The 19,018-nt window shown below is 35.8% G+C and overlaps 1 protein-coding gene across 1 annotated transcript in view; it reads left to right on the top strand.

The window, feature by feature from the left end:
* Positions 1–19,018, top strand: part of FBN2 (fibrillin 2) — a 269,631-nt gene that overhangs the window by 80,507 nt on the left and 170,106 nt on the right. The window contains exon 7 of the mRNA XM_003900063.4: positions 12,360–12,485. Coding sequence (XP_003900112.1) covers positions 12,360–12,485 — 126 coding nt within the window. The remainder of the gene's footprint in view (positions 1–12,359; positions 12,486–19,018) is intronic.

The raw sequence follows: 19,018 nt of genomic DNA, 5'->3' as shown, positions 1-19,018 counted from the left end.
TTTTTCTAATTCTGTGAAAAATGTCAATGGTAGTTCAATGGGAATAGTACTGAATCTATAAATTACTTTGGATAGTATGGCCATTTTCACAATATTGATTCTTCCTATCCATGAGGACTGAATGTTTTTCCATTGTTTGTGTCCTCTGTTATTTCCTTGAGCAGTGGTTTGTAATTCTGCTTTAAGAGGCCTTTCACATCCCTCATAAGTTGTATTCCTAGGTATTTTATTCCCTTTGTAGCAATTGTGAATGGGATTTCACTCATGATTTGACTCTCTGTTTGTCTATTATTGGTGTATAGGAATGCTTATGATTTTTGCACACCGATTTTGTATCCTGAGACAGCTTAAGGAGATTTGAGGCTGAGACAGTGCAGTTTTCTAAATATACAATCATGTCATTTGCAAACAGATACAATTTGACTTCCTCTCTTCCTATTTGAATCCCCTTTATTTCTTTCTCTTGCCTGATTGCCCTGGCCAGAACTTCCAATACTATGTTGAATAGGAGTGGTGAGAGAGGGGATCCTTGTCTTGTGCCGGTTTTCAAAGGGAATGCTTCCAGCTTTTGCCCATTCACTATGATATTGGCTGCGGGTTTGCCATAACTAGCTCTTACTATTTTGAGATATGTTCCATCAATACCTGGTTTACTGAGAGTTTTTAACATGAAGGGATGTTGAATTTTATCGAAAATCTTTTCTGCATCTATTAAGATAATCATGTGGTTTTTGTCTTTGATTCTGTTTACGTGATGGATTACATTTATTGATTTGTGTATGTTGAACCATTGAACCAGCTTTGCATCATGAAGCTGACTTGATGGTGGTGGATAACTTTTTTGATGTGCTGCTGGATTCAGTTTGCCAATATTTTATTGAATATTTTCACAATTTGTTGTTGTTGTTTTAGCAAGTTTGTTGTTATTGTTGTTGTTGTGTCTCTGCTAGGTTTTGGTATCAGGATGATTCTGGCTTCATAAAATGAGTTAGGGAGGAGTCCCTTATTTTCAATTGTTTGGAACAGTTTCAGAAGGAATGGTACTAGCTCTTCTTTGTATTTCTTGTAGAATTCAGCTTGAATCCGTCTGGTCCTGAGCTTTTTTTGGTTGGGAAGCTATTAGTTACTGCCTCCATTTCAGAGCTTGTTAGTGGTGTATTCAGGGTTTCAACTTCTTCCTGGTTTAGTCTTGGTAGGGTGTATGCATCCAGGAATTTATCCATTTCTACTAGATTTTCTAGTTTATTTATGTAGAGATGTTTATAGTATTCTCTGATGGTAGTTTGTATTTCTTTGGGGTCAGTGGTGATATCCCCTGTATCATTTTTTATTGTGTCTATTTGATTCTTCTCTCTCTTTTTCTTTATTAGTCTAGTTAGCAGTCTATCAATTTCGTTAATTTTTTCAAAACACCAGCTCCTTTTTTTGGAGAGTTTTTCTTGTCTCTAACTCCTTCAATTCTTCTCTAATCTTAGTTATTTCTTGTCTTCTGCTAGCTTTTGAATTAGTTTGCTCTTGCCTTTCTAGCTCTTTTAATTGTGATGTTAGGGTGTCAATTTGAGATCTTTCTAGCTTTCTGATGTGGGCATTCAGTAATATAAATTTTGTTCTTAACACTGCTTTAGCTGTGTCCCAGAGATTCTGATACGTTGTCTCTTTGTTCTCATTAGTTTCAAAGAACTTCTTGATTTCTGCCTTACTTTCAATATTTGCCCAGGAGTCATTCAGGAGCAGGTTGTTCAATTTCCATGAAATTGTGTGGTTTTGACTGAGTTTCTTAATCCTGAGTTCTAATTTGATTGCACTGTGGTCTGAGAGACTGTTTGTTATTATTTCAGTTCTTTTGCATTTGCTGAGGAGTGTTTTACTTCCAATTACGTGGTCAATTTTAGAATAAGTGGCACTGAGAAGAATGTATATTCTGTTGATTTGGGGCAGAGAGTTCTGTAGGCATCTAGTAGGTCCACTTGATCCAGAGCTGAGTTCAAGTACTGAATATTTTTGTTAATTTCTTGTCTTATTTATCTGTCTAATACTGACAGTGGGGTGTTAAAAGTCTCCCACTATTATTGTGTGGAAGTCTAAGTCTCTTTGTAGGCCTCTAATAACTTGTTTTATGAATCTGGGTGCTCTTGTATTGGGTGCGTACATATTCAGAAGAGTTAGTTCTTTTTGTTGAATTGTTCCCTTTATCTTTACATAATGCCCTTTTTTGTCTTTTTTGATCTTTGCTGGTTTAAAATCTGTTTTGTCAGAGACCAGGATTGCAACCCCTGCATTTTTTTTGTTTTCCATTTGCTTGGTAAATATTCCTCCATCCCTTTATTTTGAGCCTGTGTGTGCCTTTGCATGTAAGATGGATTTCCTCAATACAGCACACCCACACTGATGGGTCTTGACAGCTTATCCAATTTGCCAATGTATGTCTTTTAATTGGGGCATTTAGCCCGTTTACATTTAAGGTTAGTATTGTCATGTGGGAATTTGATCCTGTTATCAAAATGCTATTTGGTTATTTTGCACACTAGTTCATGCAGTTTCTTCACAGTGTCATTGGTCTTTATATTTTGGTGTGTTTTTGCAGCGTCTGGTCCTGGTTTTTCCTTTCCATATTTAGTGCTTCTTTCATGACCTCTTGTGGAGCAGGCCTGGTGGTAACAAAATCCCTCAGCATTTGCTTTTCTGGAAAATATTTTATTTCTCCTTTGCTAATGAAGCTTAGCTTGGCTGGATATGAAATTCTGTGTTGAAAATTCTTTTCTTGAAGAATGTTGACTATTGGCCCCCAATCTTTTCTGGCTTGTAGAGTTTCTGCTGAGAGGTCCACTGTTAGTCTGATGGGCTTCCCTTTGTGGGTGACCTGGCCTTTCTCTCTGACTGCCCTTAACAGTTTTTCGTTCATTTCAACCTTGAAGAATCTGATATTATGTGTCTTGGGGTTGATCTTCTTATGGAGTATCTTAATGGTGTTCTCTGTATTTTCTGAATTTGCATGTTGGCCTGTCTTACTAGGTTGGGGAAGTTCTTCTGGATAATATCCAGAAGTATGTTTTCCAGCTTGTTTCCATTCTCCCTATCTCCTCCTGGTACTCCAGTCAGTCGTAGGTTCGGTCGTTTCATGAAGTCCCATGTTTCTTGGAGGCTTTGTTCATTCCTTTTCATTCTTTTTTCTCTATTCTTGTCTGCATATCTCATTTCTGTAAGGTGGTCTGAAGGCTCTGATGTCCTTTCTTCTACTTGGTCAATTCAGCTGTTGATACTTGTGTATGCTTCATGAAAGTTCTCATGCTGTGTTTTTCAGCTCCCTTAGGTGGTTTATGTTCCTCTCTAAACTGGTTATTCTAGTTAGCAGTTCCTCTCACCTTTTATCAAAGTTCTTAGCTTCTTTGCATTGGCTTAGAACATACTCCTTTGACTCATCGTAGTTTTTTATTTCCCATCTTGTGAAGCCTACTTCTGTCAATTCGTCCATCTGATCCTTCGTTTAGCTCTGCACCCTTGATGGAGAGATGTTGCAGTCATTTGAAGGAGAAGAGGCACTCTGGCCTTTTGTGTTTTCAGCATTTTTTCATTGATTCTTTCTCGTCTTCGTGAGTTTGTCTAGTTTCCGTCTCTGCAGCTGCTGACCCTTGGATGGGGTTTCTATGAGGGCCTTTTTGTTGTTGATGATGCTGTTGTTGTCATTTTCTGCTTGTTTGTCTTTTTATCAGTAGTCAAGTCCCTCTTCTGTAGGGCTGCTGCAGTTTGTTGGGGGTTCACTTCAGGCCTTACTCATCTGATTTGCCCCCATGCCTGGAGAAGTCACTCAAGGAGGCTGGAGAGCCAAAAAGATGGGTGCCTGCTCCCTCTGGGACCTCTGACCTCTACGGGCACCAACCTGATGCCAGTAGGATCTCTTCTCTGTAGAGTATCTGACAACCCCTTTTGGAGGATCTCACCCAGTTGGGTGGCACTGGGAGCAGGATCCGTTTAATGAAGCAGTTTGTCCTTTGGTGGAGAGAGTGTATTTCACTGGGGAGAAACCCACTCGCCCAGGCTGCCCAGATTCCTCAGAACTTCCAGGAGGCGAGGCTAAATCTGCTGATCCCCAGAGACTGCAGCCACCCCTCCTGCTAGGGTCTCAGGCCCAGGGAGATCCAAATTCTGTTGCTGAGCCTCTGGCTGGAGTTATTGGAGATCCTGCAAGGGAGGCTTCACCCACTGAGGAAGGATGGGTCAGGGTTAGACCTGAAGAGGCACTCTGGTCTCAGACTGCCGCAGCCAGTGTGTGGGGCTGTGAGGACGAGTCTTGGGACCAAGCCATCCAGCCTCCCTGGCTCCAGCAGGGGAAGAGCACAACTGGGAGCTATAGAAATGGGTGCAGCCCTTCCCCTTACCCAGGGAGCTTAGTGTGTTCAGCAGTTGCTTTTTTTTTGCTGCCCCTCCCCCAAGGAGCTCAAAAGGCTTAGAGAGCAGACAGCAGCAGCTGGTGCTGGTTGCCACAACCCTCCGGGGAGCTCCACAGGCTTAAGCAGATTCCTGCTGAGAGGCCGTAATAAGCTGTACGTTCCCGGGTTGAGACGGTAGGCCCCTGTGGCGTGAGTTTGCGAAGTGGGATCCTCCGATTCGTGGGTTGCACAGTTCCGTGGCAAAAACAGTTTCCCAGGCTGGGTAGCACACTCACTCATGGCTTTCCTTGGCTGGCAGGGAGGGGTTCCCCATCCCCGTGTGACTCTCAGGTGGGCCACCACACCACACTGCTCATCCTTCTCTCTGGATCACGCCAGCCTTCTAGTCATCTTTGATGAAAGAACCTGGATACCTTGGTTGCCGCTGAAGGATTCACACGCTTAGTATGTTTTTTCTGATGGGAGCCTCTGAGCGGCGCTACTTTTAGTCAGCCATCTTGGCCCCACATTTTATTTTAAACTGTTGTCATGCTAACGTTCTGGACTTAAGCACTGTCAGAAAAGTGTGCCCTCCTAGGGTACTGTGAAGTCAGTCATATAAATTCTTGATGGCTTTAATATTGAGAGCCATTTGAGTTTTAGCCCTTGTGTGTAATCCGCATTTAATCTCCTACTTTCTTCCATTTTATACACTGAAGGACCAAAGTTAACTCATATAGGACTTAAAATTTAAGCTATCATAAAACGAGTGAATTAAAAATGTTAAAAGTATCATTAAGCCCTTTTCCAATAATATTTATGAACTTTAAATATATCACAAATTGCCATGTGCATATGATGTATAATTTTCTTACAAAGTTTCTTCTTTTTTTGGTCTTTAGTCTCATGAACCTACCCTAATTAGGAGTGACATTTTGTTTAAGATTAGTACTTGGCTTTGGATCTTTTAGGTTTTCAAATGAACAGGGTGCTCCTGAAATTTTTTTAAATATATTAAAATTAAACTGGCATAATTATTAATTTGTGCCATGTGATATTTAGGGATTAGGCTTTTAAACTACTTTAAATGCTTCAAAACTGAAGATATGGCAGAAGAAAATCGCTTGTCATCTCTTGCTTTATCATTGATGGTAGTAACATTGATGCCAAGCCCCTGCTCCATTCCAGGTAACGTGAAATGCACAGGAATTCACATATTTGACACGGGCCCTAGCTAGGACACAGGATAAGGTCATGAATAAATAAATAGCAAGACAGACCCTAAATCAATTTCTGCAAAACAAATGCTGGTGTGTGTTCTTTTCGTACGGCGTTAGTGTACCAGAAACATAATTTCTTTAGTCTGACTGCATGTAAGAAGAGTAGAGGAGTTTCGTTTAATCTCGGCTGAAATCAGGCATATGTTGCTAGCTCCTCAAATGTCGAATGAGCAGAAGACGCCCTGAGTAGAAAGTTATTTCCAAGCCTTCTACATAGCCAAAGTAAAAAGGAAATTGGCTATTATCTGATTTATTTGTTTAGAATAAATTATTAAAGATAGTTACAGCCAAAACAAATTCATCTTGGCTGCCTACATTAACCAAGTTAACGAGATCATTATAAAGTCTAACTTTAACTCATGCTGTATTAACACAAGCTACTCCTATACAATTAAAAAACTTTACTTAAAGCAAACTCAATTATAGAAACTCCTATTTAAAGATAGCAGAATATTCATCTTCTTCTAACCTCACAAAAAACTAACATGAAAATGAATAATAAAGAACAACACATCATTCTGAAATAAAATCCTGGAACAAAAACAATGATGAGCATATGCAGCTGTTGGGAAGTCACTGGGACAGGGAGGGTTTTCTAAGCATTTACTCTGAGTATCATAATCCTGAAAGGTATTTGAACCTACTAAGAGCAGAGAGCTAGGGTTGTGGATGTTCTATTGGAGAGGAGGAGATGTTCCCATAATAGACAGATCTACTTCAGACCCTCACAGTAACAGAGGGTAATGGAAGGAGAAACTGTAGGGGCAAGCCATTTCTGAATATTCTCCACCCAGTCTTCCAGACACTGCTTGAGTGAAGTACAGGAGGGTGGAAGGACAAAGAGGAAGTATGGACCACTAGCATGCAATCTGTAAATATAAGTGTCACACCACAAACTGACAAGTTGAAAATTGATGCTGAAGGGAAGAAAAAAGTTGGGGGAGGAGTTTGGTGACAAACTGAGGACTATGCCTTGCAGAAGTTTCAAACCAATGCATTTCCTTTGAGCCTTCCCCACTCTGCATTTCAGCAGGAAATGGCTGCATTGAGAGATGAATAATAAAGAGAAAGGCCTGCATATAAAAACTGAAAAAAAAAAAACATAAGCAAAAGGCAGGTATGAACATGCTTCAAAGAATTACTACCCAAATAAATGCAAAGTTTATATACTTCTCTCTTATCTCAAGGAAATTAAAAACAATGATGCTCTGTGGAACATCAATAGGGAGGCCAGAGTGGATGCCAAGAAGCCAGTTATAAAGTTCCTGCAGTAGTCCAGGTGCTATTTGATGGAGGCTGAGACTGGGTAGTAGCAAAGGAAAGATTTGAGATATTCTTGGAAAGTAAGCAGTTGTTGCTGATGAGGTGATATGACATAAGTGAGAGGAACATGCCAAGTTTCTCTCTTAGGCTTCTGATTTTAACAGCTGGAACATGATGGTAGCATTTGTTGAGATAAGCTCGAGATAGAACCATGGTCTATTCTTATTACAATTTCAGGGTCCTGCAGATATCAAGTTATCAATATATACTTGTTTTGATGATCATTTTAACGTTTGAATTTTGTGTATCATACATGAGTAGATATTCAGCCAGAATCAGGCCATATTAAATGATTGCCAGGACACCCCATATGTCTCAGATTCCAAATAGAAATAGACCTATTCTTTAGTTGTGCTGTCCTTAAAGTTAGACATTTGTTTTCATAGAAATAAAATATTATGTGTTAATATCTACAGAGTATATAAATAAGAATTTCTGTTTACTAATGGAAATAATAGCCATTGGGGACTCCAAATGTAGGGAGGCTGAGAGGAGGGATGAGGTCTGAAAAATTACTTATTGGGTACCTATTGAGTTTTCACTGTTTGGATAATGGGTTAAGCAGAAGCCCAAAACTTACCATTATGCGATATATTCACTTAAGAAACCCACACTAGTATCCCTGAAACTATAAAAATTAAAAAGAAAAAACAAATTCAATGTAAAAAAATTAAAATTAGAAATGGATCTAATTTGGTAACAAGAAAAGTTAAAAAACACACTATGAAATACAGTAGTAATTTCTATGTCCCCTGGTTCCTATACATATAAATTAAATGAACCATTTTTATATGCCTATAATACTGCATGCACATAGTTTCCATATTTGGACATGAACTAAAAATAATATATCATCTAATAATAATTTATGTAATAAAATAAGTTTAATTTTTTAGAACAAATTTGCTTGGAGAATTTGGAGAATAAATGAGGTTATAAACTAGAATTATTTCTGCTTTGTTACATTGTTTTTAACCTTAATAGACATGGACTGACGTTATTGCATAAAGTATAAGTTTCAAAATATATATAATTGTGTTCTCTAAAATTGTTACATGTGATTTGGAATAATTCAAAATTTAAAGAAATAGTTAAGTTTTTGCCTGAATCGAAGGAATAAACCAAGATACATCTGTACAGTCTGGTCACTGGAGTATTAATCAATCATTAGTAGTTGCTTGTGATAGGACTTTGCAGATGTAGAAATTCTTGCATAGTTTGAAGGCTTGAGGCTTGCTTTTTTATAAAGAGCATATCTAGTTCCAAATTGGTTATTTCTTGGTTATTTCTATATGATTTCTTTTAAATTTTCTTTTTTATTTTAACTGCTAACTTGATCTAACTAAAAGAAGTTAATTCTATGTAACTGCAGAGTCTAGGAGACTTCAAAAATAAGGGTTTCGTTCTCCTTCTAAAAAAAATACTTTTTAGGCAGTAACAAAATAAATCCTATGATGTTGGATTCTTTTTCTTTTTGAAAAATCACTGAATCTACTACAGTCTGTATGCAGCATATAATTTTATGAATAATATTAAGATTTTATAGACTTGGTCTCATTTTTCAGCTTTTACCATGATATTTTTTCTCTGATTTATCTGCCAGGAGAACAAGTTTCTAGAGCTCTTTTATACCACACTGTAATGAGAGTGGGAGTGTAGTACATTTAAAAGTGAGGTTTAAGGCTGTGCGCAGTGGCTCACTCCTGTAATCCCAGCACTTTGGGAGGCCAAGGCGGGTGGATCACCTGAGGTCAGGAGTTCGAGGCCAACCTGACCAACATTGTGAAACCCTATCTCTACTATAAGTACAACATTAGCTGGGTGAGGTGTCTCATACCTGTAATCCCAGCTACAGGCAGGAGAATCACTTGAACTGAGGCGGTGGAGGTTGCAGTGAGCCAAGATCGTGCCATTGCACTCCAACCTGGGCAACAAGAGCAAATATAATAATAATGTCTCAAAAAATAATACTAATAACAATAATAATGAGGTTTAAAATGTGCTGAATTAGAATGTTCAGTATATAGATTTCTTGCCATATATTGTATTCATAGTTGATTTTTTGTTTACATCATGTATCCTTTAATAAGATACTGAAATCTACTTTAATTCAGTAAAAAATACTTTGGACTGTTGTAATTGGTTCAATAGATATAGCTAATAGGAGGAAGAAATAATTTGTAGGCTTGAATTCACTAATTTACACACGGAGATACACAGAACTTTTGAGCTTACCAAAAATTAATAGGGCAAATTGATATGTACTGACACAGAGATGTGTTCACGAAATATTTTATAATGAAGAAAAACAAGATGCAGAAAAACACATATACTGTGGTTTCATTCTTGTTAAATAAACAGACCACCATTCTGAATATGTGTGTGCATAAAAGTGAAAAGACAGAAGCAAATTTATATCAATGGTTATTTCTTTAATTTTCTATTTTCTGTATCTTTAACATTTGTTGCAATGAGATATGTTATTTCGTAATTAAGTATATAGCATGAATAAATCTATTATGCAAGCTTGTAAGTTTGAATAGATTGGAACAAATTTGTGTAAATTTACATATTTATTTTCATATACAGTGTTTATTATAAAAATCGACTGGTTTTTTACTTGTATTTCCAAAAGCCACGTTTTATAGTAATTGATTATCTCTATTGTTTGTTTTGTATTTTTTCGTCATTATTTTATTGATTCCATTTACTTTGGGTTTAATTTGCTCTTCTTTTTAAAATATCTTAATATGGAAACTTAAATCACTGATCTAAGAAGTTTCTCTTTTTATACTATAAGCATTTTAATGCTATACATTTACCTCTAAGCACCATTTTAGCTGCGTCCTACAAATTTTGATATGGTGTATCTTCATTTTAAGTTAATTCAAAATATGTTCTAGTTTTCCATGTGATTTCTTCTTTGACCCATGCATTATTTCAAAGTATGTTGCTTAAATTTCAGGTATTTGAGGTTGTTCCAGATTTTTTTCCTTTATTACCTTCCAGTTTAACTCTGTTGTGTTTGGGGAACATGTTTTGGATTATTTTAACTTTCTTTTACATTTAATGAACCTTTTACATGGCCTCAGAATATAGTCTTTCTTGATAAATATTCCGTGTGCACTTGATAAGAATGTGTGTTCTGCTTAAGTGAGGTGGAATATTTTATAAATGTCAACTAGGACAAGTTGGTTGAAAGTATGGTTCAAGTCTAATGTATCCCTGATGATTTTCAGTCTACTTATTCTTTTAGTTAAGAGAAGAATGTGGAAATTCCACATACTTGCAGGTTATTTATTTCTGTTTTCAATTTTATCTGCTGAAATTACCCTTGCTCCAGGTGTTTAATGCTTTATAATCATGCATAGACAGCATTATCATATCTTCTTGATGAAATGACCCCTTTGTCATTATGCAATGTCCATTTTTATCCACACACAATATTGTTTGTTGTGATGAGTACTACTTGTAGTGTTAACATAGCTATTCCAGATTTTTTTTGATTGAGTTCTTAACATATCTTTTTCATCCCTTTACTTTTTAAGATATCAAAGTAGTTTTCTTGTAGGCAACCTAAAATGGGTCTTGCTTTTTAAAAATCTGACAGTCAGACTTTTTAATGGGATTTTTCCTACCACTGACATCTCATACAGTTATCAGTTTTATTGTGTTTAAATCTGTCATTTATTATCTCATGTCTGTCTCACCTATTCTTTGTTCTCTTTTTCTGTTTGCCTGACTGTTAGATTAATAGTGTATATTCTTGTGTTGCAATTCATCACCACAATTGGATTATTAACTATACTTCTGCTTTTTTTTTTAGTGTTTATACGTATTTAACTTACTACATTCAAATAATATAATGCCATTTCACTTATAATGTAATAACTTTACAATAGTACCATTTATCTCTTCAATTTTTCGTGTTATTGTTGTTATGCTTTTTACTTCCATGTGTTATAACATCCAAAATTCATTATTGTTGTTGTTGCTTGGAAAAATCAATTCTGTTAAGGTTAATTAAAAAATTAGAAAATATACTTTATCAACACATTACCATTTCTACTGCTTTTCATTTTTTGTGTGTAGGTTAGAATTTTAATCTCACTTTTATTTTGCCTGAAGAACTTCCCTTTACATTTAAAGTCTGAAAATTCTTTATTAACGCTTCATGAATTTTATTATGTCAATACTAAGGATTTTTGTTCCTACGTGGATGAAATTAATAGGCAATTTAAAGGATAGGATGATAATTTCAAGTCTAAAACTGAAATTTTAAATTTAGAGTAAGAGGACAACAATTCCAATATAAGAGTGTTCAAGGAATATAAATAGACAACTTTCACATGAGGAAATAAAAAAGCTAATAAGCATAGGAGCTAGTAATTAGAGAAATGAAAAGTAAAGTAATAATATTCCTGTACAATATTAGGCCAAAGAAAATTAGGATATTGGAGACCGGGCATGGTGGCTCACGCCTGTAATCCCAGCATTTTGGGAGGCCAAGGTGGGCAGATCATCTGAGGTCGGGAGTTCGAGACCAGCCTGACCAACATGGAGAAACCCCGTCTCTACTAAAAACACAAAATTAGCCAGGCATGATGGTGCATGCCTGTATTCCCAGCTACTCAGGAAGGCTGCAGCAGGAGAATCGCTTGAACCCGGGAGGTGGAGGTAGCAGTGAGTCGAGATCGCGCCACTGCACTCCAGTCTGGGCAATAAGAGCAAAACTCAGTCTTAAAAAAAAAAAGAACATTAGGATATTGGATTGTAATATCATGTATTGGCAGGAAAGAAGAAATACAGGTATCTTCATGAACCGTAGAGTTGTATAGACTGCTAGTGGTGTGAAGACTCCTGCAGGCATTCTGAAGGACCACTGAACACTATTCATATTAGTTACATGTATACCCTATGATCTAGTAATTCTGCTCTGGCTCTACAGCAAAATGGTAAAGAGTCTCCTTGAGTCCTCAAGGTCCATAGTCATTCAGCTCCACAAAAAAATGTAGTGGAGACATTCACTGTACCATTCACTGAGGTTTTGAGAAGTTAAACTAAGTGCCCATGATCAGGAGAGGAAACATATTAAGAAGTGTTCTGCAGTCAACTGAAGGAACAGATTGTCCACATAACAGTATGGATGGATCTTAAAAACAAAATTCTAAAAGGAAAATTAAAAAGCAAACTAAGATATATAACTTGATACCATTTACATGAATTAAAACATATGCATACAAAGGTATTTTACTTCTCTAACCCCACTCTCTTGAGAAAAACTGAGTTTCTTAGAAGGAAGTTTATATAAGTTTTTATAGTAAAAAAAAAAAGTATAGATATTCTGAAAACCAGTGTCATCTGTGTTTAAATTGTTTTCTTCTTGCAGATGTTGATGAATGCCAGGCTATCCCAGGGATATGCCAAGGAGGAAACTGTATCAATACAGTGGGCTCTTTTGAATGCAGATGCCCTGCTGGTCACAAGCAGAGTGAAACTACTCAGAAATGTGAAGGTGAGTCTCTCTACTTTGGGAAACATGCCTAATTGTTGACTTTAATGCAAGAAAAACATGGCTTCATTTGAAATTTTGAAGACTATTGGTCACAATTAAAATTCTTTATCTACTATGAAAGCATAGGTTTAACCCTAGAGTAGTTTTGTATTTGTGTATTACAGCCTTAGTGGGTTTGATTTGAAAAGAGTCGATGAGCATTTGCATCTCCTTTGTTATCTCAGTTGTGTTGCAGTGACAATGGGAGTAATCCAACCATTTATGTTTCTCCTTAATGAAGTAGTTTTCCATTTCACTTATGAAGTTATTTCAAAAACGAAAATTGAGATAGAGATAAGAAGTCCAAGTGAAATACAGTATCATGTGTAAATGATGTGTTAGTAGTTGGCACCATGTCATATATTATAAAATGAAATATTCTAATTGGTATACTGAATATTGTTTGGCTACCAAATTTTTTAAAATGGATTATTGATTCAGGAATGGTTTGGGAATTACCACCACAAATATCTTAATAAAGAATAACTTGCTCAAATAAAGATATCAAAAAACCTAATACTTTCCTGCAATATTAAATATGGATTATAATATTGAAATGTAAGTTACATTAGCAGTCCTTAAATAGAATAAATTTACTTGTTATCTATATCTGTGATCAAAACCTGTATCATTTTTATCAAATTCAAGAAGTTTCTAAGTGCATGTAGCTTCAATGATCATGGATATTTAGAATAGTTTTGATGATTCTAGTAGTTTTGATATAATGTTTATCTTTTCAGTTACGTTACTTAAATAAATTTATTTCATCTAAGGTGGTTTTCTAAAGGCAATAGCGTGTAACTGTTCTCATTTTTTTGTGAAAAGCATTATCGTCAACTCAAATTAAGTCTTTTGCTCTTCCTCTTTCTAAAAGTAGTTTGAGTTACTGTTTGTTGATTGGTTGTAAACAGCTGCATTCATCTTTGTAAAAAAGAAAATGGGAAGAGGCAAAATCTAAAGTGTAATTGTGGAAGATAAACAGTAATATGAACTGTATTATTTCATAGGAGGTAGAATGTGGGTACATATGCCATTGTTTCAACGCCAGAAACCGTAATCTTATAAATCCTTGGGACGTGTATTATCCTATGCTTTTTTTTTTTTCATTTGCCCTGGTTCATGTATACTAAGCTCCAAATTAATTGTTATAGTTATATACATTTTACATAATTACAGATTAATTTCATGCTCCCTCTAAGAGGAAGGTTTTAAAAAAGTAGTTGATTATTTTAAGGACCAAATAAATTCTCTGTGAAATTGTTTACAGGAATGCCCAAGTATTTTATACCACTTAAATACACTGTCGATAGTCAAAGTCAGCCTGTAGTGGGAAAGGTGAAAGTAACATTTGGAAGACGTGAAAAAATATCTGAATTACCTGAAGAAGGACAAACGTTAGACCAAAAACTCAGGAATCTGCAGAAATTCTGGGTTATGCCGCTTTTTCCTGGCCACTTTTTGTATTTTTTTCTCCTGGCTTTTTATGACTTGATTGTGTTGCTTAAAATTTTCTCACTCCCTTTCACTTTTTACTTCTAGACTAATATCTAAACTAGATGTACTTAGAAACAAAGTTTGATTATAGATGAGAAGGCACAGCCACTGACTGATTATAGTAGTTGTGACATCTCTAATGCACATCAAACCATGTATTTCTTCTTAGTTAAAAATGGAATGAGGCTTTTCTATGTTACATTTCATCAAAGCAACATACAGAGCCAAGTCAGACATGGGAGAAAGACAGTGCAAGTCTTTATTCACCACTTGCCTATGTTCTTTAGGAAAGAGGGACATTGATAGCATGTAGGCACCACCCAAAGCCCTGAATCCAGTCGTGCCTTTCTTTACTTCCTGCCCAGGCAGCCAAATCCATTTAACCATTGCCCAGAAATAATTATGTGATTTAATATTTGGGATTGGTGGGGAATAGCAGAATTGGAAGAAGTAGTGATTAGAATTTGAAATATAAAGGTTTTATGAAGGCCTGACTTGTGTATAAGTCATATTTATTTAAATACCTCTTAAAAATGGCTATTTTCAATTTTCTTTGGGTAATACTGTTTCTTTATATAAAACAAGTGGTATTTGCTTATATAAAACTATTTAATGTAATCGGTAGTATAATACATCGGGAAAAACTGTAAACAGTTGCCACACTTAGTGGCGGGTTTTGAATTGTAGTCAGTTTTATGGATAATGTAGCATCTGTAAAAATCTTGCCATAAATGTAATGTTTGCTTTAAATAAAAATGTAACTATTGCAATTACTTTTGATCAGCTATCAAAGGTAAAATATTTTAATTTAATTTAATTTATTAATTTTAATTTATTAATTTATATGCGAATATAAAACATAGTACTATTGGCAGATTTAAGATGATGTTCTTCCTGTTTTTACTGTAGCACGTTTCATACTTCTGTTCACACAGCAATGAAATTATCTTAAAAAACCTTTTTTGGTCTTTAAGTTACTAGATCTGTTCAGAAATACGAAAAGTAAGTTCAGTATTTTGGATCTGAGTGATTAGGAAAATGGTGATATCCTTAACAAGAAACTGCAATTAGCTTATTAATCATTAAACATTATGTTATTGATATTGTGTGTGTGTATTTGTTTGTTAACTATCTCACTCCAACCCTTGAATAAGATCCTTGAGGGCAGAGCCTCTGTCTTTAGTACTGTATCCCAGAGCCTAGAACAGTTTAGTTGGCTCCAAATATATGTTTTAATTGGGAGTAGGATATATAATAAGTTAATTTATTTGACTTGAGCTGAAAGTCCAAATGCAAGGTAAAATTTGGGCCCAGAGTTAAAACTGAATTTGGAAAGAAGCTACTGGTCTTCCCCAAAGGAATTTTTGCTTCATCTTACCATTTTTCATTTTGTTAGTAATTTACTTTTGCTTTGGTTGCCATTGAAAGACCAAGAGCACATAAACATTTAAATGCAGTTTGAAATGGTTAGATCTTCTGTGTCATGGTTCCTCTTTGGTCACCTGCAGGTAGTGCTTCTGAGGTCAGGGACCTTTGCTTTTTAGCTGAAAGAAAGAAATGTCTTCTGCTCATTCACTGGGATGTCTTCTTAACAGAAATCTTATTCTGAAAGGCTTGTTCTGCCAAAAAAGTTAAGTTTGAGTATATATAGTTTTTATTAAAAGTGTCATAATACTGGGGGCAGCATTCATCTCCTGACTTAACGTTTGAAACATATCTGTCATTATCTATCATGGAGGCTTATGTTGTTTTATTCTCCTGCGACTCTTTTTTTTCCCTCATATTCAGATATAGACAACTAGGTAAGCTATAAATCTGAACTCAAAGCAGAAGGAAATACACACTTCTCTCTTTTCCTCTCTCTCTGTGTGTGTATGTGTGTATGTGGTGTGTTTGTGTGTGTGTGTGTGTGTGTGTGTGCGCTTTAAGGAGAACCAGTTATGTTCCCCCTTTGCTCAATTAGGGTCCCGAATCTCAAAAACACCTCTCGTGATGCTCCTTGCAGCCATGTTTATTTCTGCTGTGCCAGTTTGGTTCCCAAATCTAATTTCCTAATTCTCTATTACAGCGGGTAAAATGATTCTTTGGTGGAATAAACCATTTCTTCACATGCAAAGAGAAGGTTGTTTCAGTTAACTTCCTCTGTTCAAATATCCATTAATTTAAATATCCATTTAATTTAAATGAAGAAGGGAAGGAGAACACATCAGTATAATATGAAATGGTACATTAGAAGACGGCTCAGCGTTTTCCTTTTGTACAATAAAGTATTTTCGTTTGAATTTCAGTCCGTGTGGATAAAGCACAAGCAGGAGCCAGATGTCCTTGCGTGATCCCCCCTTCCAGACTATACCTTCGTTAACATTCCTTGAGCTAGTTATTCTTTCCTGGCTTACATGGGAGGCAGAAAAAGAGCATCATTGTATTGGAAAGTTTCCCTTCAATGGCTCTTTATGTGGCAGAGGGTTGTTTGCAATTTATTTTGAAGAGTTTTCAGCTTTGTTCCATTAACACAGCATTTTGTTGTTTGAGATTTGTGACAACACATATATTTATTTATGCTCATGAAACTCATAAAAGTTGTTGGCACAGTCTCCTCTGCTGCTCTTCCAACTCTGCTTAGATAAACCATGGAAAATAAACTTTCTGTACTAAACTGAAAAGTACTTGCTCTTATTCATATTACGTAAAGTATATTAATTTTAAAATAAATAAAAAATAAATCCATTAACATTCTCAAAGGGAAAACTACAAATGGAGAGTGAAGCAAGGGGATTGCTAACACTGGAAACAGATAAGACTTTTTGGGTCATAAATTTATATACCATGAAAATCATCTTAGGTTAATTTATAACACTGTAGTTAAAACATACGTATTCCCTCTCTCTTGAATAAGAAAGTCAGGGTGGCTACACTCAGACCTGCTTTCTGCCCCCATCACAAATAATTTATTCCTCACTTACCATATTGTATCTGAACTATTTTTTTTTTTTTGCCTGACTCTGCCAGCAGGATATATGTACCAAAATAAAATTAATAAAAGCTGTATTAATTGAACATTTACTACAGTCTAGACAATATTTAAACTACTTTACATGGGTTATCTTATTAAATCTTCACCACAGAGCTGTGAGGTTAGTTACTATTATTAACTCACCTTAGAGATGAAAAAACTGAGGCACAAAAAGGCCAAGTAACTTTCTTAGGATTATATAGATGTAAAACAGCAGGGCCAGGATTCCAGTGTGCTAGGTTGACTCCAGAGCTTTTGCTCCTAGCCAGTGCTATTCAGCAAACAAAGGTGTTGGATGACCAGAACAAAGATACTGCTAACGTTTCCATAGTTTTTTTTTTTTTTTTTTTTTTTTTTTTTAACTGGAGCTACTGGGTTTAAGAATCAAAGCCTTTTTTGACTTTTTCTTACTTGTGCTAAGCAGAAATGACACCACTCAGGGTTACCGTTTTCCTCTCTTCATGTAAATAGACAATTACTTGTAATCCGATGAAAGTTCTTTGCACTAAGGAATCGCTTTTTATGATACATTTATGTTGGGAGGCAGAGCATAGAGTAGTTTGGAAATTTAGTGCAGAGTCATTTGGAGAATATATATTAAGAGTTAAAATATGAAATGGAAATTTGAAGTATGTATGCTTTTATAAACTATTTGGAAAGGGCATACTAGCAGTGATATTTTTAGTCTGACTTTTAGAAGCCCATGCTGTGTTTCACAAATGGAAACGTCGCATCCAAGAAAGTGAGACCAGCGGGGAAGAGTGATAGGAACTCCAGAGGGGCAGCCAAACAGCAGCTCAGAACTGACATACGAGGCAAAATGAGCACTTAGCACCTCCTAACATATTTATCAGAAGTTGCCAATCTAAACAATTTCAGTTTCTTCCCACAAATGGCGTGCACTAGTAAAACACATGTGTTAAGCAACTTGGACAGCACCTTAACAGTATTAGTTAACTAACAGCAATATTTCATGGGGAATTACTGAAGTGACATCACTCTTTTAATTTCAACCTAAACAAAGTGGTTTACATGGAAAGTGGCACGCATAGGTTTCTATAAAAGTCTAGACCAGAAAGAGATCTTTATTTGAGGCACAGTGGGTAACATCATTGTCATGAACAAGAAATCTGTGAAAAAATACATATTCCAAAAGAAAATTATACAGCAAAAGGTAATCTTTGGCATGTGAAGACTGGCTTTGATTTGGATTGTGAATCTGGAGCAATGTTTGAAATATCCAGATGACATTTTAACTTTTTAAAAATCAATTGTATTTTCAAACATGTTTATCCCAGTAACGAGGAAAATTATAGAGAAAAATTGCAATTTAAGTTTTCAGTAAAATTCAGGAAATAAATTTGGGGAGGGAAGAGAACATAGTGGCCAGCAATCTGAGATTTGGGACCCAAATGTCCATCTGTGCTCCTGCTGCACCCCATAAGAATGTATCATCTCAAGGAAATTAATGCCTGCATCTTTACAATAGGGATAATAATGGTCTTTTCTCCTTAAGGTTTTTATGCATAACGTATAAAGCATTTGACACTTTGGGTCTTTGTTAAAGACAAGGATAGCAAACATTAATTGTGGAAGAGTTCTGATGTGTCATTTCAATGACGACTTTTAGTACAGTTTCTAATGTGGAACTAGGGTATCCATTAATTCTTGACTGGTCTCAACCTGTCTTTATTCCCCTGCTCCAGTTCCACCTAAATTATAGCAATGGAGAGTTAAGACCCAGAGGGCTTGATTTATTTAACATAAGACAGTGGTCAGGAAATTGCACTTTGATGGATTCAGGAAAAAAATCCCAAATGTTGAGAACCAATGTTGTTTCCCCATTGCCATTGTATGTTTAAATTCTTTTTTAAAAATTATGAAAAAGAAAAGCATGGTAAAGTAATTCACATGATTCTTGCAATTCAGTGTCTGCTAAAGATGACTGGAAAAATTGAGAGCCTCCAAAACATCTTTCTCAGAGACA

Source organism: Papio anubis, chromosome 5, assembly GCF_008728515.1.
Source record: "Papio anubis isolate 15944 chromosome 5, Panubis1.0, whole genome shotgun sequence".
Lineage (NCBI taxonomy): Eukaryota > Metazoa > Chordata > Mammalia > Primates > Cercopithecidae > Papio > Papio anubis.
The sequence above is the reverse complement of the archived record's forward strand: the minus strand, read 5'-3'. Positions and strand labels throughout refer to the sequence as shown.